General features: G+C 35.2%; 1 protein-coding gene and 1 long non-coding RNA gene across 6 annotated transcripts in view; one reads left to right on the forward strand and one right to left on the reverse strand.

Moving 5' to 3' along the window:
• LOC107195419 overlaps positions 1-1,156 on the reverse strand; it is a 279,224-nt gene extending 278,068 nt beyond the window's left edge. For 2 of the 5 annotated variants that reach the window (XR_003045214.1, XR_003045211.1), the window contains exon 1: positions 1,048-1,152. This is a non-coding gene — a long non-coding RNA (uncharacterized LOC107195419). Of the gene's footprint in view, positions 1-1,047 lie in introns of all 5 variants that reach the window. The other 3 variants (XR_003045212.1, XR_003045213.1, XR_003045215.1) reach the window with 3 other exon arrangements.
• An 18-nt stretch (positions 1,157-1,174) lies between these two features.
• On the forward strand, positions 1,175-13,303 carry N6AMT1 (N-6 adenine-specific DNA methyltransferase 1). Its single transcript, XM_006908245.3, has 6 exons — positions 1,175-1,340; positions 3,267-3,353; positions 4,064-4,154; positions 5,850-5,933; positions 9,110-9,251; positions 10,327-13,303. Exons 1-6 carry the CDS (start codon positions 1,207-1,209, stop codon positions 10,431-10,433), a joined length of 645 nt encoding a protein of 214 aa, XP_006908307.1. The 5' UTR covers positions 1,175-1,206; the 3' UTR covers positions 10,434-13,303.
• The last annotated feature ends 13,493 nt before the right edge of the window (positions 13,304-26,796 follow it).

Here is a 26,796-nt window from a genome sequence, read left to right on the forward strand (position 1 = left end):
ATTTTTAAAGAATAAAATACGTGACAATTAAAAGAAGTAAACTAACTTCATATATATATATATATATATATATAAACATAAACTTCATATAATGCTGAGTGAGAAAGTTAGAAGAACAATATGTCCAACCTAGTACCAGTTATACAAATTTGAAAACACATAAACACATGAATATTTAATGTAAAAGCATTAAAACATGGGTTGGATGGATACACACTGAATTGATGAGAGATGTTACCTTGGAGTGAGAATTACAAAATGGACCTGGACATGGGTACAGAATGAACATGCACTTCATTTGTAAATACTTTAGTTCTTATATTCAAAAATTGTTTTAAGGAAACATGAGAAACTAGTAATAATTGTCAATTCTAGATGATGGGTACCCAGGACTTTAAAAAATGTAATCCACATACTTTCCTGTATTTTTTAGTTCTCAAATTTTAAAAAAAACTAAATGTAAAAATGTCTTATTGGAAAATTTCAAAAATTAACTCAAAAAGAATGCAAATACTGCAAGTCTAATAACCTATAGAGTACTGACGATGCCCCAGAACATGAGAACCACCAACGAAAGCACCAAGCCCAGCAGTGTTATGGCTGAATTCCTCACTCATCCTGTGAGGACAGCATAATCCTGATACAGAAGAAAACTAGATTACTATTATTCCAAATTCAGCAATGTATTAGAAGAAAAATATCATTTTGCCTGAGTGAGGTGTACAAAGAGTGGCATCCATGATAACGAGGGGGAAAAAAACTCTTAATCTTAAATTTCAAAGTATAAAATTTAGTGATTAAAAAATAAAAAGTAAAATTTAGTAGCCATTATATATTTTTTCAATTCTTTGCAAACTAGGAATAAAAGAAAACGTCTAACTGTACAAAAAAGACACATTCCCTAGTCAAAAAACAAATGAGGATACACTCTGCCAGGTACTGACCCATAAACTGAAATAAATTTAAATATTCTAAAGAGGAAAGCAAATGTCAGTTTTAGCAGATTATTTAGTTGTTTACTTAGACATTCCAAGAGCATCTACTGACCAACTGTTAGAAGTAATCAGCCAGGGGAACGATTTGGAAGTAATCAGCCAGGGGTATGACCCCCCGCCTCCCGCCCCCGGCGCCCTGCTCCCATTGCCGCGCTTGCGCACGCACAATTGCGCATGCGCAGTTTTCACGCATGGGCCGGAGGAGAGAAAGATGGCGGCGCCCAGGTTCCCCACACCGCTGCACGGGCACGTGGGCCGCGGGGCCTTTAACGACGTGTACGAGCCTGCGGAGGATACGTTTCTGCTGCTGGACGCTCTCGAGGCGGCGGTGACGGAGTTCAAGGGGTGCGAGAAGAGCGAGGGTCCTCGCGGGACAGGGCTTGGGCGTCCTGAAGCGGCGGCGGCGGCGGTGGCTGGGCCAAGGAAAGGACTGGTGCCTTCCGTCCCGAGAGAAGGAGGTGTCAACTCACATAGCAAAGATTGACACCAGAACGCCGTCACTGATGATTTTCCTGTAGACACATGTAATGAGTGTGCCAGTGATCTGATTTTGCCTAAATTTTGTTTTGGTCTCAGGAGCTTCATACCTCCTTACCATGCCATGATGCGCATGCCCCTAAGAGCAGCGATATTATAACATTTAAAAATGATATTACGAAAATATTTCTTATTAATATAAAAATAGTAAATATTAAAAGCAGCGTGGTGTTATTTAATGTACTCAGTATATAAAACCACCTTCTAGCAATGGAAGGGCACAAAAATATAATGAGGTTGTGAGATGGAGTGAGGATGTATTTTTAAAGCCACTGTTTAGCATACCCAAGTCTGTAGCAACTGCCAATAGCCACCTAGGCACTTGAAATGTGGCTAGTGCGACAGAACTCAATTTTTCATTCAGTTGTAAAAAATTTAATAGTTACATGCAGCAAGTAGCCTAGAGAATTTTACCTAGCACCTTATAAATATAAGATCGACTTGTTGAAATGCTCGCTATAAATTTTAAATTCATAACAAAAAGAATGAATACTTACATTTTTAATGAAAGGAATTGGGTAATTAGATGTATTTAAAGATCAAAACTTGAAATGAGATTTCTCAGTATGAAACATAGCTGTCGGGCTTCAAAGATCTATCTAGTATTTTATCCCTCTTAACTTGGTCAGATTTTTCCATGTATAAAATGTCCCAACTCTTATTAAACTAGATTTTCATTGTAAACGATGGAACTTTTGATTTACTGGAATATAGACTGGAACAGTACTGTTTTATAACTTATATTTTATTCTCAAGCTATCCCAGAATGATTTACAAGCACAAATTGGCGTGCAAAATAATGCTGTAAAAGGAGCAGATTTTGTTATAAAGTTTTGGATATTTCTGGTCTTGGAATTTTAATTACTTATAAGACCATGATAGTTATTTTCAAATAGAAGCCGCCTAGTAAGATTCAGCAGACCTTGGTACAGCATAATAAAGGCTTGTCAGATATATGGACTGGTCCCAAAAGTTAGAAATCCCTAGAATTTGTTGTTGGGTAGTAGTGTGGGGAGTTAGGTGCTAGTGACACTCCGAAATCCCATCAGACCTATTTCTGTAATAGAGATAGTTGGTCCTTTCGATGTATATATAAGATTATAGGCAAGGAAATTTTAAAGACAAAATACAGTGGAATGGAGAATTATTTGGTAGCGTTCTTAAGATTATTATTAACATTCTAAGTCTAGATACTTCAGTACTTTCCCGACTCAATGTATAGCAGTACAAATGTGAAATTTCTTTCATGCTCTAAATATATAATCTGTAGAATGGAGGAACTTTTTTCTCTCAGATATGCTGATGAATTAACGTTCTATACTTTAAGATGATAGAGGAATGTCTTTCATAAATATTGTGACCCTATCATTTTAGGAAATACTAAACTAGGAGCTTCTTGGGGAAAGGGCCAATGTCTTTCATATAAAATTTCCAACCTGAATTAATGTTCTTCCATAGTTTTTATGTAATGTTTTATAGAAATTAATCTAAAGCCATCTATTAGATTACTATTTTATGGACTTAAGTTAAACACTCAAAATTTTAACAATTTTGAATTATGCAGTATTAAATGAACACAGTTTTGAGACATTAGCTTATTTATAAATTTCTTATATTTCCATATATTTGTGGGTGAGATATATTGCTGGAGAAATATGTATTAAAAGCATGAGAGTTATTTTCTGTGATATATATTTTAATCCTACTGCACTAACATTTTATTTTGTTTTTTAGAGTGGAAATATGCCTTGAAGTAGGTTCAGGGTCTGGAGTGGTATCTGCATTCCTAGCCACTATGATAGGTCCTCAAGTTTTGTACATGTAAGTGTAAGAATATAAAATTCACATCTTCCACCAAGAGATACTATAAGTACTATAAATATTGCTTGGATGAAATCATTTTTGTAAGTAGGTAATATGTTTCTGATAGTGTTTATTTAAGCATAGTAAAGACTCAGATTGCAAATTAGTTTCCCTAAAAATTAACAACTGCATGTTCAAAACTGTTGTCAGACTGACTAATGATAGAAGCAGCGTAAGGATTCTAAGTCATCTCTAAATTTTTTTTTAGGTAAATAATTTGATCAGAAAAAAATGTTATTAAAATTTCTTTTTAGAAAATTTGAGAATATAGAAGGTATAAAGAAGATAAAAATGGCCTGTAGATTTCACCACACAGTCCAACTTGTTTTTTTCATTTTCTGTGTTTTTCATTTAACATTGTGTCATGAGCATTTCCTTTCAATAATTCCTTTTAAATTTAATTTTTGATGACTGCATAGTATTCCTCCAGTAGATTCATAACTTACTAAATTCCTTCAGATGTGTGTGCAGATATGTGTATTCTTCTCTTGCACATAATATCTTTTTCATCAATATAACAAATCTTTTTTTTCCCCATTATTAAAGCATTCACATTTTTTTCTAAATTGCTTTACATAAAAGGAATGGAACATTCCTTGAATTTTTCAGTAACAGATTTGTGTTGTGGACATAGGATGTAGTTTTTTTTTTTTCTTTTCTAATTTTAGGTGCACTGATATCAACCCTAATGCAGCAGTTTGTACCCTGGAGACAGCACGCTGTAACAAAGTTCATATTCAACCCATAATTACAGATTTGGTGAGCTGTTAATCCTTGCCCAATAATAATTAATTTCCTTTTAAAATAAGTTAAGATCTAAATGATTTAGGTCAAAGAAACTTGAGTAATGAATTAGCTATTAACTCACTGAAGAGTATACCCCATAGTTTATAAAGTAAGTTCTTAACCAATGTAATCTTCCTTGTTCACAATTCACAGAGAATTTCTACTGGCTCGTGTAGATCAAACATCTTTCTGTCAGAAGTGACAGAGAGTCCAGTTCAAACTGGCTTAAAAAGAGTGGGGTGAAAAAAGTAGGGTGGCTTCAGGCACAGCTGGCTGTAGGAACTCAAGCGATGTTACAGGCATCTTTGTCTTAGGTCTGAATTTCTAATGGCTCTGTTCCCTGGCAGTCTTTCCCTTCAGGGTAACAAGATACTTGCTATATCTTATTATCTATATTTTATTTCTCAGTAACCCCCATGGAAAGAAACCCTTTTACTCAGTTAATCTAGCAAAAGCCCCCGAATGGGTAGTTTGGATCATCGTGGGTCATTTCCCTCTCTCAGTCTCCCACTTTGGCCAAGGGAGGTTGTAATTGAAGATGAATGACTTAGACCTGCATCATAGTCCCTCCCGCAGCTGGGCCGGGATAACCCTACCCAAACCACTTAGATTGCGAATGAGAAAGAGAGAACTTCTTCAGTGAAAGTCAAGGAGAAGTAATCAGAAGAAAGGAGGAATGGGTCCTGGGCTATTGACAGCAACAAATGACAACTACAGAATCATCATTTTACTTGATTATATTAATGAAACTTGGATAATTTTGACATTTTTTTAGTTATAAATATTAAGTGCCTTTTTTTAAGCAAAAATTTATAGCATGTACCAAGTTGTCATAAGAAATATAAAATGCTTTCAGTGCCCCTTGACCTGCATTCTTACACTAATAAGGGTATTTATTTAGCTTTTCTGCTTTTTAAAATTCACAAATGGTTTTGCAGCGTAAAACAAAAGTAGGCCAAAGATATAAGAAATTTTTTACATGTTACTAAAAGTTGTTACTGCTGCTGAAAACTAGATCGAGAAAGCTATTCACATGACTGACGTGAAATCAATATGGTGATTTTGCTCTTTAAATTTCTTAACTTGGTTCTTTAATGTATCCATAATTTGTATGAACTATGTTTTTTGATAAAATAAAACTTTAGAAATAGAATTCAGAATATTTTCATTTCTTTCTTTGATATCTAATTGTTTCAGCCAATGCATTTGCAATTAGTTAAAGAAATAGAAAGCAGAAAAAGAAAAAGAAAAATCCATCTTCTGATGTTTTCTGTCATCTCATGAAACATTTCTCTTGGTTATAGAAAACAAATGTTTAAGTTAGCAGCTATAGCTTTCAAGTTGTATACAGATCTGTGTAGAACATAAGCTACAAAATTTGAGTTTGCCTTTTTATTTTATCTTTTTATTTGAACTCAGTGTAAACATATGAGCTATCGAACAACAGAGATTTTCTTGAACATTTTATGTTCAATCTGATAGTTTATTTTCCCTATTTTTAGGTAAATTCATATAATCTTTATCTGAATGAAAATGTGAAAATATTTATCTCCATTTCTGTTTATAGGTGTGGCCTTTTAACACATTCTTTTTCTAAAAACAGATATTTTTAAAGATTGATTTAATTTATATTCTGGCTTAAAAGTATGATTATTGTTGAACATTTAGGTCAATGGCTTGCTACCAAGATTGAAGGAAAAAGTTGATCTTCTGGTATTTAATCCTCCCTATGTAGTGACTCCACCTGAAGAGGTAAGACATATAACAAAATTGTTATTTTCTGTTTTCTTTCTAACATCAAATAATTTCATCATATGACGTTAGTCAGCTGCTGATCAACACAGACTGCTCTGATTTTATTCCTAATCGTCAATGGTTGGGTACTATTGGTAGACATAGGAAAGCAACCTATAACAAAAGGAACTACAAACTGACCCATATGTATCCTTAACAGTCCCCTCTAGATCAGGCCATGGTATTTAAATACATGTGTGTGTATGTGTGTGTGTGTACATACATACGTACCAACATGTGTGCATACCCTTTATCATGAATGACAAATTTGCAAAACAAAATATTTGTTTGAAATGCATGATTTTAAAAATCTAATAATGAAGAGGTAACTCATATTAACCATCTCCCAATGTAAAGAGAGAATAGTCAAGGCAGACAGAGTTTACTAATGGACTAGGTGCTAGCTCTCGTTTGAATCATTGTGCCTGTTTTACTCTTTGGTGATCGTTCTCTGGAAAGGCTAATAAGATTAAATTCCTCTCTACCAAGATGAGAAAGGCTTATTTAGCTGCTGTTACTCCTAATGGCAATTACACAACTAAGAAGCTATTTCTGTGCTGACATGTGAACTCATGAAAAGGAAAGTCATTGTCATAATGTAAACAGCAGTTGAGGGAAATGCAACTTAATACAATTCTCTAGGCAAACACTATGGGAATAAATATAAAAAGTGGTAAAAATGTTGCAGTCCAATAATCTCAGTACTTGAGATCTAATTTAAGGAACTCATTCAACAGTAGAATATTGAAATTCACAAAAATTCTTATTGCATCTTTATTAAAAATGGCAAATAATATGAACCTATGTAACAGAAGAGAAACAGTTAAATAAATCGTGGCCTATCAGATCTACAAATTACAGGGAAGACTACTGGATGAAGAGGAGGTTCTGGGGACGTGGGAACATGAATGGGCTTCTTTCCTCCCACATCGCTCGTACGAAGCTATGTGCTTGTTTCTTGAGCCTTACAGGTTCCAGGGCATATAGAACATTGAAGGTAGGCAATTCCTTGGCCTCTGTCACAGTCCCAAAAGAGAGTGTCACAGTTCCTGTGGGACGAGAAGTTAGCTGGAGGACAGGATCAAAATGCAGCACAGCAAAGGTCTCCTAGAGCATAAAAACATGTTTTACAAAGTAAAATATAAGGAAATTAATGAAAAGAAAATGTGGTCTCTGTCAAGACCTAAATTAGTAGTCTGAAACCAAATGCAAGAAATATTTCAGTGCACAGCATATGAAGAGGAAAAGATGGAATTATGAAGGGAAGAGATAAAGAGAATTAGAGGTTAGATCCAGGAGACATAATATACAAGTAATAGGAGCTTATGCATGTAAAAAGTAGTGGCCTCTACTTACTAGTATACCCAGAAACAGGAGGTTAGATGCTATTGGTTCATGCCTGTAATCTCTGAAGGATCAAGAGCTGGTACAGCAGTAGGCCCAGGTAGCAGGCAAACAGCAGTCAACCAAACATGACTCCTCTCTCATGAGGATGGACACCTCCCTTCTGTGGCCTGTAAGAATGTGATTGGTACTGGCCAATCTTCCTGGAAGGTGATCTCTAGTGAGAGCAGATAAACCTGGCTGAGCATCGCTGAAGAGGTATATAAACGGTCCAGCACAAAGGGGTCCTAGTTCATACTGGAACAGAATGACAAAAGACAGTCTTGGCAAAAGCTGCCATCCCTAGGCACTCTGTCCACAGACCACTGTACCTAATGAAACATCCAGAGAATGGGCTCCACCAAAATAAGGGGGAAAACCAAGGAAGAGGAAGACATGAGCCCTGGAATAAGAAGGAATTATAGGAATAACAGAAATGGAAAGTCTCCTGGAAAAAAGTCATGACGAAAACAGAACTGATAAATTCCTTATTTAAAAAAATATGATTAATTTTGTGGAACATATTGAGACGCTTATGATAGATATGAGAATAACTTACATAGAAGCAAAATAATTAAGCAGATGGACACATTGAATGCCCATCAATAGCTACATAAGATGATAATTTTCCACCATATTATGCAGTCATTAAAAGAAAAAATTAGAACTATACTAGATCATATGATGAGATTTCCATAAGGTATTGTGTGAAAAAAAGCAAAATACAGGTAAGAATGTAGAATATAATCCTATCTTTGTAAAACATGGACAGAAAGAAAAACTGTGTGGATGTGTGTGGGGGTGTTGCGGAGTAGAACATGGGAGAGGAGCAGACAAGCAAAACTGAAGGGAAAAGTGCAGTTTTTTTTAAGCAGGTGTATGAACATATTTCTCCTATCTGTGAAATTTTATATGGCTATAAAATTATTTTTAATGAGGAAACATATGCCATGTTAAATGAATAAAAGCAGAGGTCACAATTGTATACCAAAATAAACTAAAATAGGGACAAAAACTTTGAAAAAATAGAAAATACTTGTATTAAGGTTTAACTAGTTTTTGATTTTTTTCAAAATATTTACTTATGAAAACAATATACAATGATAAGGACCTAAAGATTTTTAATACATTTATAAACTCTCAAGGGTTTTGCTTCTCCAATAGTATTAGATCGTTATAGGAAAAAATGTGACAAGTGAGTTCCTAAAAAAAAAAGTCTATATGATTCATATGTTAAATAATCTAGAAGAGAGCCAGATACTGTGGGGCATTTTGAAACTGTTTCTGCAAAGTAAATCTCTTATATTATAAGCTTTCCCTTCTAGTTTCTCCCAGTCGTTCTATGTTAAATGCAAGAATTACCTCTGTCTTGTTATAAGCATTGTATTAATAATATCAACTATTATTAAGTCCTTAATGGGAACAGGACACTTCGAATTTTATATTTCCTCATTTTTTCCAAAAAAAAAATAATTTTTTATCTTTTTTGCTAATCTTATAGTGGGAAACTATTGTTTTTCTAATTTTACAGTTAAGGAAGAAAGCTAATTCACAAAGATTACACATTTAAACAAGGTTACAAGACTAAGAAATGGTGGGGCTCAGATTAAATTTTGCTGCCTCCTGGACAGCAGAAAAATTCAAAATATGTACTTGTTTGGTGAATGTTACTTGTCAGAAAGATTCAGTGTGTGGTTCTAAATGGAATGTGACTTGTGTTAAAACATAACAATCCTCCTAACTGGTCACAGGTAGGAAGTCATGGAATAGAGGCCGCTTGGGCCGGTGGCAGAAATGGTCGCGAAGTCATGGACAGGTTCTTTCCTCTGGCTCCAGATCTCCTTTCACCAAGAGGGTCATTCTACTTAGTTACCATTAAAGAAAACCACCCAGGTAATACAGACCAGTTTATCTTTTAACCATGTCTTTTGCTGAAATCAGAAGTTAATAATGTGAAAGAGATAATTTATAAAGTAACCTGGAACGTTATGAGTATAATCACTGTCGACAGCTAATACAACACATGTTGAAAGAGGAGAGAGATTTTTAAGAGGTAGATCTGGGGTTTTTCAAAACGTGTTGTCTTTGGGGAGGTAGTTTTCCTCTAATTCGGGGGTAGTTTTCCTCTAATTCGTAAACTAATATACAAATACAAATCTGTAATTTCTCCTTCTAACACCTCACCCCCCATATTGTGAATTTTCTCTCCATCTCTAGTCTTAATGCTCTTGACAATTCTGCTATATACTCTTTAGTTCATCTGAAGTTTTATCATGAAAGCGACCTCATGGTATGGATTTTTACATCTTAGTTTTCAGATTACTTTGTAACTAAATTGAGGATAATCTTTCTTCTCTTTTTCTGTACACTTTGGTTTGGTTTTTGTCTTATACCTTATAACCTTAGCCCCTTAAATCACATCATGATTTACTAGGTGTTTTGGGAGTTTGTTTGTTTGTTTTTGGTAACTCCATTTTCTTAGTTCGGTCTTTTTAGTGTTATTTATTTGTAAAAGGGGTGGTTTTGCTTTTTTTTTAATATACCTGAAAAAAATAAGCTACTTTATTTACTCTCCTGTGCAATGTTACTATACAGTTTGCCCATACCTTTATTGATATTTTTTATCCACAAGGAAAGATAAAAGGCAAAGATTGGAGCCAAGCAACTAAAAAGCTAATTGCTGTAATAACAAGTATAATTGACATTTCTATTGAGTCCAAAGTGGGCTACCACTGCAAAGCAGGCCATTCAGTCTAATTAGAACTCTCAGCAACACCTTTAAAATACCGAGTGCTCCCATCTGTCTGAAATCCAAGTTCACTTTAATAGAAATTTACTTGGTATACATTGTTTTCTCAGATGAATAAAATTTGTAAATAGTCTATCACTTATTAAACTGTTTAGCAATTATACACACTTCACCAAATGATGTAATTGGATGTTACCTTTTGTTTTCATTTCATTTTAGAAGAAATTTTGAAAACAATGAAGATGAAAGGTCTACAGGGGACTGCCGTACTCTGCAGGCAAGCAGGCCAGGAAACCCTTTCGGTCCTCAAGTTCACCAAGTCCTAATACACAGTGTCTGATCTCTCTACAGAAGCTGAATGTATTCACCATATTTTGAAACTGAAGTCATTTCTTGATGAACAAGTAAAAATTGTCAGAAATTTGTCACATAGAAAAAGGTGGAAGGATTAGGCATTCTCTTTTACCCAGGAATCAAGCCTACAGAAATATTTGCGTAAATGCTAGTAAATACAGTGTATATATAGTTTGTATTTTATATATATTTTTATATTATATATGAAAGAATATTCATTTTAGCATTACCTATAATAGCAAAACAGGGAAATCTGCCAAAAGGTCCATCAGTAAAGGGATTGGTAGAATAGATTACAATATATTCATGAATATGAGTCAGATCTGGATGTACTGAACCAAAAGGGATTCATGATGTACTTTTGAGTGGAAAAAAAATAGAAAGTTGTATATTTTTGAAAACCAACAGAGAGGGTAGGTTTGTATGTGTGTATGAGAAAATCTTAGAAGATACCACGTGGGAATGGAGGAACTTTCATCTTTTGTGGTAGCATGTCCACAGTGATAATGTATTACTTATATAATTTTTTTAAGCTTTTATTTAAATTTTTTTTTTTTTTACTTTTACTTGTTTATTGTCTTCATTGTATAATTTAGAATGCCTTCTGCCTCCATTCTCCTCCCTGGTCAGATTTTTCCTACCTTTTTATCCTTTATCACATATTTGTTTTCTTCTTGCATATATATATTGCAAACTGCTGTACATTTTTTCTCAGATTAAGAATTGTATATAAACTCAGTATTCTTAAGGTAGTCACATTTTGAAAAGCTTATGTATGTCTTTCAAGAAATGTCAAATTACCTTTGTTAAATTTAGAAATCTCTTTTTCTATAACTTCCACATCATGCATAGGGCCAGAGTGAGAGGAATCTTGATTATAGTTTTGATGTGGCTACCTGAGAATCAGAATCACCTGTGGAAGCTTTTTAAGATTATAAACTCTAAACTTCACCATAAAAAATCTGTATTTTTAAAAATTTACTTCAGCATTCTTTAAGACAAGCCTGCCAAAATTGAGAACTATTGCTTTAAATAGTATTGTCATTTAATCCTTAGGACAATCTACAGAAAGAGTGGAAGTATCCTTCTTCTTTGATGTTCAGAAAGCTTAAATAATTTGTTCAGAGAAGCACAGTAATAGAGGTAAAGCCAGTATGGCAGCCTTGAGACACAGCTGTGACTTCAGAAACTTTTTATCCATTTGCTTATGCCACTTTCAGCAGCAAAAATGCTAAAGTTAGTATATACTCGAATCTGATATCTGTAAATGGATTCCCTTTCCCAGAAGTAGTGCCCTGTGAAATCTTATAAGTAACCTCTCGTATCCCAGGAAGAAAATAAAAAGATAGAAAAAAAGCCTTCTTAGAATGTTATTGTGGGTTTTTAGTCATAATTTTGGAGAATGGGGTCTTGAATATTTTTCAGATAATGTTTGAAACACTTTAAAATTAGTATAAAGGACTTCTATTATCTTAAGAGACTAAAACCATAGGAATACTACATAAAAGGCATTGTGTCTGCCCCTCCCTCCCCCACCCCACCCCCCGCAGAGTCACATGCTGAAGCCCTAATTCCCAGTACCTCAGAATGTGAGGTAGTTGGAGGTAGGGCCTTTAAAGAGAGAAGTTAAAATGAGTTTACTAGGGTGGGCCCTAGTCCACGCTGACTGATGTCCTTATCCAGAGAGATTAGTACATATAGAGACACACCAGGGTTGGCCGCACACAGAAGAAAGACCAGGTGAGACAGGAAGTTATCTGCAAGCCAAAGAGACAGGCCTTGAGAACCTGAACTGGCCAACACCTTGACCTTGGACTTCCAGCCTCCAGAACTGTGAAAAATTTCTGTTGTTTAAGCCACCCAGCCTGTGGTATTTTGTCACGGTAGCCCTAACAAACTAACACAGCAGCTAAAGACAGGGAAGTACCTACATTGTTGTAAAGAAGAGAAAGAATGCTGGTGTGAAAAGTGGGTGCTGGTGACCAGTAAGGACTGGGGCCCTGAGCCTTCAGGAGGAGAGCTGCAGTTATAGCTCCGTTGGCATTAAAAAGAGCTGTTAAATGTTCTTAAAAAGGGGGCCTGTAACACTACATCATTAGCCCAGAGAAAGCAGCAAAAAAATGAACTTCATCTGGACCTTGAATAGAAAGAAAAATGGTAATGATTTGTGGTCTGTGCTACACTCTGTTAGAGGATTTGTATTGTCTGTGTGGGGTACCAACATTAACAAGAAAATTTTAACAGTAAAGGTATCCAGACCATTGATCACCGCAAAGTTAAATTACAGTCAGTAAAAAATAATAGCTAATATTTTTCCAGAATTGATTTTTAAAAAAGAAGATAGATCCTTCAAGCATAAACAGACTAAAGGGAAATCCACACTTAGACATGTAGTAGCAACACTGTGAAACACCAAAGGCAGAGATCTTAAAAGGCAGTCAAAAAGAAGGCACAAATCACTGTCAAGTAGGGTTTGGCAAACTTTTTGTAACGAAAGTATTAGAACACAGCCATATCCATTCATTTGGTATTGCCTATGGCTGCTTTGGCTTACAGTGGCAGAGTTGAGAAGTTTTGACAGACCACAAAAGCCATAAGGCCCACAAACCACAAAATATTTACTGTCTGGTCCCTTTAATATGTTTGCCAACCCCCACTATAAAGGAATGATAATTGAATAACAATAGAAGCTAGAAGCTGGAAGCCAGTGGAAAAACATCTTCAAAATGTTGAGAATAATGGTTCTTTTGTGTTCCAGAAAAACTGTCTCAAATGAGGTTTTAAAAAGTAACATTTATATGTAAAAACAAGGACTTTTACCAATAAAAGATCTACAATAAAAGAAGTTTTAAAATATGTACTTAAGGAAAAAGGAAAAACATCCTCAGAGGTAGAGATAAATATGCATGTATGGTAGGCTGAGTAATAACTCCCTAAATGATCAGTGTTTTAATGCCTAGACTCCTGCGAATGTTACTTTGTATAGCAAAAGGAACTTGGCAGGTGTGATTCAGTTGAGGATCATGAGATGGAGAGAGAATCCTGGGTTATTCACTTGGCCCTAAATGTAATCTCAGGCGTCTTATGAGAGGCAATGGGAGATTTTACAAAAGAGAAGATATTAGGGTAAGCTGCCTGCTGTTACAACCCCAAAATGTGTGTGGCATAAGGAAGTCAGAGTTATTGTGTGCTGAGGTAGATCACTGTCCCGAACGGTTGTGGGAAGGGGGCTGACAGGAGGGGCTATATTCCATTAGTCATGCATCAGCCCAGAACCTTTCCATCTTGTGATGCCACCATCTCCAACATTGCCTTCCAAGGATGGAGGGTAACACATGGGAGATTTTCATGGGCCAATTTTATGAATGGCTTCCCTCACTTCCTCCTTTATTACATCAGCCAGAAACCAACCTCATTGCAAGGTCGGCAAAATTAATTCAGCCATCTCAGGAAGGAGAGGAAATAAAAGGATATGTAGAGCACTAGCAGCTTCTGCTGTCTGGGAACAATTCTCATTCATTGTTCTCTGTGATTCCACTCTGCGTTGTCTGTTCTTCCCCTTGGCCACATTTGAGATGGGTGTTGCCTGGTGCCACCACTACGCACAGCATGTGACCTGTAGTCAGCATGGAAAAGGAAAAGAAAATGGAGGATCGTGTACGGGAGATTTTTATGGGCCAGTCCGGAGGTAGAAGTATCACTCTGTCCACATTGCAATGGCTAGAACATTTTGGGGGCTTGGAAATTTTTGCTGTCAGCTTCCTGCCCAAGGTACATTTGAGAAGCACGAGGTTTGCTTTTTTGGAGGTAGGCTTTAGGTTTCTCTGACAATAGATTTCTTTGAAAATTGACTAGGCTTTTGATACATTTGCTGAGTCCCATATGCCAATCACTGCATCCAATTCATTTTGTCCTAGACATAGCTCTCAAAAGCACTTTATATCTTCTTTACATCCATACTTTTCTCTCAAAACAATGGTAGGGTTGGACGATGGGAAGATAGCATTCTTAATCTGATCTTAAGAAGACTATTATTTTACTGTTTGGAATCTAGAAGCTGTCAGATTTTTCAATCGTTCATTACCTCACATTTTTACATTCTCTCTGACTTCTCATTACTTTTTATAAACTAGTCCATTGTTTCCTATAACACCTTTCCAATATGCAGTCAATAACAGTCAACATCCACTATAAACAGTTTTCCAACCTCTTCCCTTAAAGCTCAGCTGATACTTAATTACTTCTCACAGTTTACCAATTGTTTTGCCAGTGTATAACATAGGTCACCATCTTCCCAGTTTCTGATATCAATTAACTCACCTCCCCCCACTCCACAAACAACTAAACCAAAACCACATATTTTAGGATTTTAGCATTCCACTTCAATGTATCGAGTTCTTTGTTAGTGAGACACAGTATAAGTTTCTGACTGCTTACTCATTCTGTAGTCTAATATGTTTGTCTAGGGGATGAAGAGTCCTCTGTGCCATTCGATCGTTGAGAGACTGAGGCAGGGTTCTTCTATTTTGTACCACTGTCACTTTTTGCTACTAAGTCAGCATGGTTAGAGGAAAGAAAAAAAATGGTGGATCATGCATGTGAGATTTTTATGAGCCAGTCCTGGAAGTAGCATAAATCACTTCGCATGCCACTGGCCAGATTTCAGTCAGATGTTACCAATATAGTTGAACTTCAGGTCCAAGAAGAAGAGACAATTCTTTCCCCAGCTAATTGTATGAGGCAAGTGTAACCTTAATAACAAAACCAGATAAGGATTGTATGAGAAAGGAAAATTGCAGGCCAATCACATCAACATAAAGGAAAAAATGAATAAAACTTCAACAAACTAAATCTAGCAGTCTACATAAATCAGATGATACACCATAACCAAGTTGAGTTTATCTCAGGAATGTAAGCATGGTTTAATAGAAAAATCTATAAATTCCATTTATCATTCTAACAGATTAAAGAAGAAAAACACATTATCATCTCAACAGATGTGGAAAAATGTGTTAAAATTCAATATACTTAGAAAACTAGGATGAGAAAGAACTTTTTAAACTGGAGAATGGCCTGTATACCAAATCTATGGCAAATAATCTTAAAGGAGAAATTCTGGAAGCATTCCCTTTTCAAATCAGAAACAAGACAAAAGATACCACCCATCGCCACTCCTTTTTAACTTGTCCACTGGGAGTTTTGGCCAGCAAATAAGAAAAATAAGTCAAAAAGGATAGGAAAGGATAAACAAGATTGAGATTATTAACAGATGATATGATTATTTACTAGGAAAACCCAAAAGCAGCTACAGACAATAATAAGAGAGCTATAAGATCAACATTCACAACTTATTTCTATGCACAAGGCCCCTCAAAAGAGAAAAATGTACTTTAATACCATTTACAATGACACAGGCAATAAGCCACTGTGAAATGAATCTAACATATGAACAAGACTAGCATGCATAAAGTTTTAAAATTTCATTAAAAAACATTTTAAAGACCTAAATAAGTCAATAGTTACTCTATGTTAAAGAATAGGAAGACTCGATTAAATATAAAGATACCAATTATTCCTATAGATACAGTAAAATTCCACTCAAAATCCCAATAGAGTTTTTTGGAACTTGAACAAATGACCAAGAACAGCCAATACACTCCCAAATAATAAGAGGACCATGGAGGAGCTTGCACTACCCAGATGTCAAATATTTATTTTTAAACAACAGTAATTAAGACAGTTTTGTATTGGCCCAAAGGCAAACAAATTAAAACAGAATAGAAAACCCATAAAGAAACATGTACATGTATAGAAACGTATGTATGATGGAGATGGCACTGCCGATCAAAGGGAATATTGTATGACTAGTGCTGCTATAAGCAACTATATATACATATATATTTATGTACACATATATACATATATATACACACATATATATGTGTATGTGTGTATACACACACACACACACACAAATTGGATTCCTGCCTTATGCCAAATACGAAAGTGCACTAAATGGAGTAAATTATGAAAGCCTGAATTTTTAAGTTTTAGGAAAAATATGGGACAATATCCTTATGACATCAAGGAAGAAAAGTATTTCTATAAATGATTAAAACACATCCTAAAAGACTGATAAATAAAGCTACATTAAAATTAAAGAGTTATTCATCAAAAGGCACCATAAAGAAAATGAGACAATTCACAAAGTTTTCGACATGTACAGAGATTAGTAGCCAGAACAAATAAAGAATTCTTATAAATTAGTAAGTAGAAAACCAAACAATAGAAATCCAATATAAAAGTGCTAAAATGATAATAGGAAAAATTATAAATGTCTAATAAATATATGGAAATCCCAACAATACTGTTAATTAGGAAAATGCAAAGCAGGACTAAATGAGATATTTTAGACCCATTAAATTAGCAGAAACAAAGTCTGACAATCTCAAGCATTGGTGAAGATATGCAATTGAGCATCTCACTACAGTAGGTCATGCCAGAATCAGAATCGACAGGTGGCACCAGTCTCGGCTCTCAGGAGTGAGGCATCACCTATGTTGATGGGCCAGGTTAGTCCCTGAGCACCTGCTTGACCTGCTTTAGTTAAGGTGCAAATGATCATTAGTGAAGTATGCTCACATGGAGGGCACGAGATGCAGTGACTACCGTATGTAACATGGCACTAGTACAAAGTGGTGGCTAAACTTGCCACAGCTAGAAGTGCTAGTAATAGAGAACCTGAAAGTGTCGATGCAAACTTTGGAGAGTTGGCCATAAAAGGAATTACAACTTCTGTCTTACTGTCTTGGATCATTCACTCTGGAGGAATCCAGATGCCATGTTTGTGAAGACAGTCAAGCAGCCCCATGGTATATCCATGTGGTAAGGGGCCACAGTCTCCTGCCCACAGCTGTGTGAGTGAACCATTTGGAAGAGGATCCTCCAACCCCAATCGAGCCTTCAGATGATGACGGCAGACACAAACAACATCTTGATCTCAACTTCAAGATCAACATCTTGATCTCAGAACCACCGAGACAAGCCATCTTCAAAACCTTGGCCCGTAGAAACTGTGTTAGACAATACATGTTTGTTGTTTTAAACTGCTAAGCTTTGGACTGATAACTAATAAATCCTAATAGCTTTCTACTAAGTATTATGCTTTAATTTAATGTGTAACATGCACATTATCGTCAGATATTGTACCAACAGAATGAATTTCCGAAAGGTTTATTTAGTTCCTTGAATTTTAAAAATTTTGAACCAATTTTGGCATTGATTTAACTGATTTATTTTGATATATCTCATGACATTGATAGAAAACTGGCATCATTTAACTGCAAAGTTCTGCTAATGAAATGCATTTATGTCTTTGATTTTCATATGTGAAATAAGAAGCAGAAAATAAATGAAATTATTGGAGCAGAAAATAAATGAAATTATTTTAAATTGGAGCAGAAAATAAATGAAATTATTTTAGAATAATCACTCGATTTAAATGTTTCACAGAGCGATCATAAAAGCACTTTGCGGTGGCTTGTAATAAAATCATTGTCTTTGAGCACAGTCATCTTAAAATAATCATGAATTTTTGAAGTAGATAGGCCCGCTTATTTAGCTGATTTGCTAAGTGCTGATACCTCCCTGGCTCCCATGGTGTATGGTAAATATCATCATCTTTCATTAAAAATTTTTGACTGAGTTTAAGCAAAATAGAACCAAAATTTAGAGGACTTGTTGGAAAAGGTTTGATGCAGTTGTAGGACACTATCAGTGTATTACAAAGTAGGCTCAGTGTATCTGAAACTCCAGTTATTGACTAGATCTATCTATGTTCTTACCCCACAACGCACTGAATATTATGAAGTCTGTCAGGGTGAGTCTCTTTTCTGAACTAAAATTGCCATAGTCTACAAATTAGCCAAAGTGAAAAGACCAAGTTAAATTCAAACTAAAATATACAGGGACAGCTCTTGAACCAAGACAGATGGCACTCTAGAGTTTGAGATCAAATAAAAAGGGAAAGTGTGAACCACAGATGATTGACCAGTGCTTTTACAGGCCAGGCTTTGTCCATCCAGGCATGAGCTGGTGAATGTATGTAAAAGCTCTACATGCATTAAGACGTAACATAGAGGGTATGTCCCAAAATATGCTCAAGCAGGAATACCAAAATATTGCATGTGTAGTATATTATTACTATGAAGGTTATAATTTGTTTAAAGAAGAAAATGAATAGAATTGTTATTATGGGAATAATTTAAACACCTGCTTTCCTCTAGTGGGACTTTCTGAGTTTGGCTAAGTACATTAACTTTTATCAGGCCAACTACTCTAGCCAAAAATTAGATATAGATATAGAAACAGAAATGGAGCTATCTACTTGAATAGAGTAGAGCTACCAAGGCAATAAGAACCTGAAGAATCAAGATCATGCCCAGAAGAGAAGTACAGAAGTGAGACTGACATTTTAGCACTTCTTTTCCTCTTAAGGCAATTGTCAAGTCATAAGCAGCAGCCTAAGGCTGAAAAGCTAAAAGATGGAAAAAGCAGAGCAGAAAATGGTGGCTAAGAGCTTAAAAAAGTAAGCAGAGTTTAAGGCAGTCTTACAGGTCTGAAGATACAACACTTGGAGTTCAGGGTCAGCCAAGGTGAAAGAGCTCTGGATGAAATGTAATATACCAACCCTCAAGAGGACTGAATTACAGCTTTGAACCAACTAATTCTCACTGATCTGCTCTTATCTAAACTGCCTGCTAGAAGCAAAAAGCAAATACTTGCTGAACAAAGATAACATTATCAAGAGTTAATGTCATCATCTCAATAAGTTTTCATACATGTCAGGCATTCAGGCAAAAATTTTTCCACTAGGAGGGAAGACCAAATGGTTGAAAATCAAGAGAAAAAGAGAAGCCAATATTAAGAATTATCCCAACATAGGGTTCCAAATAACTTCCAAGTAACTGTGTAACATGTTCAAGAAAATATACAAGATGAAGAATTTTAGCATAATTTAAAATAAAAAATAAATAGAAATTATAGAAATAAAAAATAATGTAACTGAAATTAAGAATTCAGTAGATGAGGTATCAACAGATTAGACACAGCTGAGGAAAAGATTGATGAAGGAGAAGATAGGTCAATAGAAAAAAATCCATACTGAACATGAAGATAACAAGGAAACTAGAAAACAGAAAAGAAGTTAAGACACATGGTTTGTGGTGAAAAGTCCTAATTGGGTAGGAGAGAGAATGGAAGAGTGGTATTCGAAGAGTTCATCCCTCAGAATTTCTCACGATGACTAAAGACATCACATAACATTCAAGTAGTTTTATAACCCCAAGCAGAAAAAGTCCACACCTATAGCCACCAGAGTAAAAGTGTTCAAAAACAGAGAAAATCTTAAAAGAAGATGGGAGGAGGGTAGAGAAAGGGACACATTTCCTTAAAAGGAATAACAAAACTTACGTATTCTTTGCAACAGAAAAAAAATGGAACCTTAAAAGACAAATAACACCGTCAAGGTGATGAAAGAGTGACGAAGATGCAGAAAAGAATGACGAGCCACGCAAAAAGTAAACGCGTTGGCAAACACCAGTTAATTTACAGAGTTATAAAACAAGGTTTTGTGAGTTTTAAAATATAAAGAAAAATAAAGTACTTGAAAACAAGACAAAAAACAATACTGAAGTTATTCTAAGGTTCTTGAATTGTCCATCAAGTGGTAAAATTATTAATTTATATGAGGTGGTGTTAAGTCGACTATGAATGTAATCTCTAGGATAACCATAAATAAGAAACCAATATAAACATTTTATTTATAACATAAAATATGAAAATACAAAGTACTCAATCCAAAAGAAGGGAAAAAAGGAAAAAAGAAACAAGAGATGAGATAATTAGAAAACTAATTATAAAAATATATCGATAACTGCATTACGTAAATGAGCTAAATATACAACTAAAAACTAGAGATTGTTTGACAGGATAGAAAAGATTGTACATTTTAAAGGCATATGCAATTCTAGAAAATTATGGTCATCCTAGTTTGCAAATATTGACTAGTATTAGAAAAACAACCATTCTTATACAAATATGAGTTGTAGACAGTTGTCCTCTCATATCTGTTCGCTTCAGCTCCCTCATCAATAGAACACCTGGTTTTTAGCTGGCTGCTTGGAATAAAGATTATATTTTCCAGCTTCTGTAGCTAGGGGTAGACACAATAATAAATTCTTTCCAATGGAATGTAAGTAAAAGTGCTGTGTGTGACTTGTGAGGAGTGTCCTTAAAGCAATGGAGTATGTCCTTCTCCACCTTTCTTCCTTTGATCAATAATAATTTGCCTCGGTTTAATCTCAGTTGATCATTGACAACTCGCTTCAGTAACAGCTCGCTTCAGTGACAGTCTCATACTTTTGAAGGTCAACTGATCAACAATAAACTTTCCAGTGATCTGAATGCGAGCTGGCCAACATATGTCAGAATGACCACGTTTATAAGGTTGACGTCAACCCACTTCACCTCTGTAACCAACATAACACCGAAACAATCCCTGACTCGAAAACCTTACAAAAATTTAGCAGTTGGTTTTACTCAAAGTGACAAGCCTAACCAGCATAACTCTCCTTTTCTTAATACAATTTTTGTTTCCAAAGTGAAGTGGTAATCTCGATATCTTCTTTGGACAATTCTCACACCAAGATTCTTTATAATACCTCATCTGACAGTATTCTAATGGGCCCTTGGAGCAACAGCAAAGATCAGTGGCCTCTGAGCCCCAAATTCCAAAAGTTTTTAGATCTGTTGCCAAGTGAATTTCTCAAAAACAACCTGAATTTTGACTAGTTTCATTGAGCTCTTATTGCTGATTTTATCTAAGATTTCTAAACAATAAGATCTTCATATTATATTACTTATTATACTTAGGGCTGTCTTTATGATAATCAAACCTTCCGATTTAGAGATGAACCATTTGGTAAATTTTTTTGCCATTATCCTAGGTCCTCCAATGCTTGCTTTGCTTTTTTGTTGTTGTTGTTGTTCATCTATTTATACAAATTCTTGGCTTGTGTGTTCTGATTTTGTCTCTTATTGACTTGTATCTGTTGAACGTAAAGGAAGTGTTTTAAGGGAAGAGATGGAAGCATGGGGTAAGTCTCCAAATCATTGTGAGCTGGCCCTAAAAATGAATGGTCCATCAGACTGATGACAATTGGCTGCTAAAATGACAAGCAAACTTTGCTTTGAGTCCTTTATGAAATCTTCATATGTGTATTCCCCAAAGCCTTGCAATTTGTGAAAGCAGCTCACTTTAGTTAGTCCATATTTCAGGATCATTGATTTTTGGGGTCATTGATCACATGGCTCCTTCCTATCCTCTATTTGGTTGGGGAACCTCATCTATCATTAACAAACACACTTTTGATTAATGTAGTGCCCTTTTCTTTGTCACTAACTTGTCAAAGGCAAAACCTCCTCCTGGCAGAATTTTCACTCCAATCCTAATTCTTGTGCTAAATTTGTTAAGTGGCAAATTTTTGCCAAAACTGACTTAGAATTACAGTAGCCATTACAGGGAACTCCTGATATATCGAAATTAATATATTTAAAAGCAGCTCTAGAAAAATTAAGGGCAAAAACCTAAAGGATTCAGCCTAATCCAATTCAACTTTGGATTGGTGTGCTAAGGCCTCAAAATGAAATAGTGACTCTTAGAAATAGCATCTATCAAAGAAAAACTGGTTCATTCCTATTCAAATCTTCTGAAACCCACCCTCTTTGTATCTTTTTATGTACCCAGCTTTGTCTTAACCATCCACTGAAACCCCTTCTATCCTTTGGTACTTACCTTTACCTCCAGGTAAAGGAAAAAAGGTAATCCTTTCCTCAAAGTCTCTCTCAGGATAGAACAATTATATCATATAATACCCTCTCAAAACTATTAGACCAGAATGCAGATCTGAAAAAACTAACATTCGAACCTAGGGTCAAGTGGAGAGCTATCATTAAGGATTATAGGAAGATAAATTTGCTACAGAATTCAGAATTGTGTTAGATCTATTTATTGTCCTGGAACTTGAGTTCCATACCAAACAGTTCACTTAATTATTAGCCCCTCAGATGGGAGCAAAATGGTTAAAAGTAACGAACACACACACACACACAAATAAGGAAATAGCTGAAATAAGCCTGCTCTTTATAATTCAAGGAATGACCTTGAAAGGTTAAGCAAATAGGAAATGCACTACATAAGGTTATTTCGGAAACCTTTCCCTTATGGAGAGTTTGGACAAAAATTCGAAATTTTAAATAAACAAAAAAGGTAACTAAGTAGCAGACTCCAAAAACAAACCTAGGGAAAATTTCAAATATTCTGGGGTAGCCTAAAGAGCTAATGTAAAAGCAAACTGGCTTTTCCCTTTTTTTCTGAAAATAGACTCAGAAATGCCAATTTAGAAGGTCTCCAACAATCACTGAACATTTCAAAAAGCTAGAAATCAAACACACTTCTGACCCTCAAGATAAGGCAACTGATATCCAAAATAAAAATAAGACCCAGCGGTTCTCTGTTCTTTGAGAAGTGAGCAGCTGTGGTTAATGATAGCATAAGCAGAAGGGCCATGTCCTATAATGGCTCAAAAGGAGGATAACTATCCAAAATCTCTCCAGTAATGTCACTCCAGGAGACATTAGTACTTCAGAATTCCCTGGCCACCTTCTAAACTCCTAAAGAGTAAGGTCTATAAATATAAATGGACAACAAAACAAAGACATGGGTCACTTTCTCTACTAATAATTTCACTACCATAAAACATCGGAGCCCCGGAGCACTAAAACCACCCAAATAGTGGAAATGTCTAACAATCTATAAATATCATTTTGGCATCATTACTAGAGGATAATAGTTCCTTCATGACACAACCTTTTAGTAAGTAAAGTTCTACTTACTAAATGAAATTGCCAGGTAAAATTTGCAGGATTAATCTTTAAAGTTCTGGAAAATGCTACATATGATCAAAGTATAGATGACTTAGACATATAATTACATTTTGTGTAATTCAAAAAATAACCAAAAGATAAGCTATGATCTCAGAATCCTTATGGGCAAAAGGTTGTTAAGACATGAAGTATTAGTATTTGGAGCTGAGTTTGAGTCCAGATTTTCCCGAGAGAATCATAAACTTTTCTTTCTGTGTGTACGTGTAAAGTTAGGCCTGCCCTGTCCAACATGACAGCCACTACCCTCATGTGGCTAATGAGCACTTAAAACGTGGTAAATGTGATTGAGAAACTAAATTTAATTTTTTTAATTTTAATTAATTTAAACTTAAAAATGGATACAATACAGTTATTGGAAAACTTTAAGTGTTTGGAAAGACTTGGGAATATGAATTTACATTTTTAACTAAGTTTTCTGAAATCTGAATACAGATCAAGGATTTCTGATGAAAATTTCGTATCTAAATTAAAATGTTATAAATTTAAAAGTCTCAAATGAAAAAATATCTAATAATTTTCATGATTAAACGTACTTAAAATAGTACTTTGAATACTGAGTTAAATGTGTTATTAAAATTAATTTCACCTATTTCTCCTTCCATTTTTTTAATGTGTCTACTAGCAAAATTTAAAATAACATACGTGACTCGCATTATATTTCTATTTAGTGGTGCTCAATTAGTCCATGCACTAAGGTAATGGTTCTCAACTGGGGGCAATTTTGCCACCCAGGGGACATTTGGCAATGTCTGAACAGTTTTGGTTGTCACAACTGGCATCTCGTAGATAGAGGGTGGAATGCCACGGAACATCCTACAATGCCCAGGACAGTCCCCAAAACAAAGGATTATGCAGCTCAAAATGCCAGTAGTACTGAGGTTGAGAAACTCTGCTCTAATGGTTTTTCAACAGCATGGCATACATCAAAAATCTACTGCCACTTAGAGCCTATTCCTTTGACACAATAGTTATTTTCTGCTGTATCAGAGGATCTTCAGCTCAATTAGCTGGACTGTCTTCAGAATTTGTACTAAGTTCACCTCTAAATCTGATTGTATCTACCATGGCTAATACCACAATGATGGAAGACTGAAAGTTTATCCCCTAAGATCAGAAACAAGACACTTGCTGCTCTATTTCTATTCAACACTGGAGGGCCTAGCCAGGGCAATTAGGCAATAAAAAGAAATATAGGGCATCCAGATTAGAAAAAAAGTAAAACTATATTTGTCAATGGCATGATCTTGTACACAGAAAATCCTAAGGAATCCACGAAAAAACTAGTAGAACTCATAAACAAGTTCAGTTCCAGGGTACAAGAACAATACGCACAAGTAAATCTAATGATTCCATATAAAGTATATAATCACCTTCTCCTTCTCATTTTACTGGTGTAGCCCTCTCAAATCCAGAAACTCCATTACCTTTAGCTAATGAAGGAGAATCCCATGGTTACGGTTCTGCAGTTTGAGGTGTCCATACCAAGAACAGACATTTTGAAAACTCCACCATTAAACTCTAATAAATATTACCTGTTAATGGGTATTTTAAAGAATTAAAAGGAACAGTACTATTTGGTTATACAATAACTACACCAGAGTCTTTTGGAATCTAGTACCTCACCAAAAGCCAAGCTCAAGTGGCCAAACTTATGGTTCTATAGGACACAGCACACTGCTAAAAATAGAAGAGTAAATAGATATACTGTAGCCAGTATATTTCTGAAATAGCATATCAATTTGGAATGTCATGGAAACAGATTTCTTAACCTCCTGAGGTACCCCTATAAAATCTGTACACCAAATATACAAATTATTTGATGCCTTAATGCTACGAAAGAAGTTGGTGTTCTTAAAAATAATCCATAGTAAAAGAAAAAAAAAACAAAGCTCCATGATAAACACTCTGCTTATTAGCCCAAAGTTCTTTTCGCAAAGAGCTTTTATAAAATAGGAACACAAATCCATGGAAAGGTTCAAGGATTTCATTACAGATATACAAAATTTTTGGCACCAGTTTTGCAAACGAACAGGATAATTGGGTTGTAAGGCTCTAAGGAGAAGATCTGGCCACAAGATCTTACAAGAGCCCCCTGGCCAAACCAGATAAAATCTAAGATGGATAGTTGCCAAGTTATTATATAAGACAACTCATTAGAGTTAAGGACAAATTGGCCATGACAGTAAACAAGCAGGGGAAAGAGAGTTCTTGGCTAGCAGAGGATACGACTATCCAAGGAAAGTCGTGAAGAAAAACAAAAGTAGAGGACTCTTCACCTAGTCTTTAAGATTAATTAAAAAGGTATTAAAAAAAAATAGTGTAGAATTAACAGATAAATAGATCAATGAAATAGAATACAGAGTCCAGAAACCAATCTCCATAGGCAAGGGGATTTGGTAATGAGAGGCGGCACTACAAAGTCAATGGGAAATGGGGGTACTATTTAATAAGCGATGCTTTGAGAAATGGCGATCAACATGGGTGTTCTACCTTACAACAGTCACAAAAATGAATTTCAAGTGAATAAGACATATTTTGAAATTATAAGTTTAGACATAGTACAATAAAAAAAAATTTAAACCTCGGGGAAAGGACAAAATCTTAAAGAAAAAGAATGATAAATCTGACTAAAGTTATCTTGAAAATTCTGTATAATTAAAGACAGCCACAGCCCATGTTAGAGTCAAGCCACATACTAGAAGAAGCCCGGTAACAGATAATAGGTTATGATCAATGAGGATATATGTAATCCAAGAGAAAAAGGCATATAGATAATAAATTCACAAAATAATGACCAATAAATATACAAAATGAAGCAAAGATTCTCAGTAGCCAGGTAAATAAAAATTAAAACAAAGACCTACTATCTCACAGCTCCGACTGGAAAATTTAAAAGTCTGATAAAACTAACTGTTGATGAGGTAGGAAAATCAGAATCCTCTTACAATGCCACTGGGAGTGCGAACTTGCACACTACTCTGGAGAGCAATTTGACACCTAAAGTCATAGAGTATAGATACCTACTACCTGAAATTCCAGAATATCTAGCACATTTGCATGAGAAAACATCAAAAATGTACACTAGTAGCACTGTTCAAAATGGCAAAACAAACAAAAAAACCTGAAATGACCATTAGTGCGGGGAATTGGTAAGAAAACACACGTGATCCTGAACAGCAGCGGAGTGAAAAAGCAAGTTACAAAAGATGCATACAATAAGATACTACAAATATAAAGTTTTTTAAAAACTGCTATTATTTATGGATACAAACACATAGGAAAGTAGAAAACCTTGAACAGGAAGGAGTTTCACCAACTTCGAACAGGGAG

The sequence above is a fragment of the Pteropus alecto genome, unplaced genomic scaffold (genome assembly GCF_000325575.1).
Source record: "Pteropus alecto unplaced genomic scaffold, ASM32557v1 scaffold81, whole genome shotgun sequence".
In the NCBI taxonomy this organism is placed as follows: domain Eukaryota; kingdom Metazoa; phylum Chordata; class Mammalia; order Chiroptera; family Pteropodidae; genus Pteropus; species Pteropus alecto.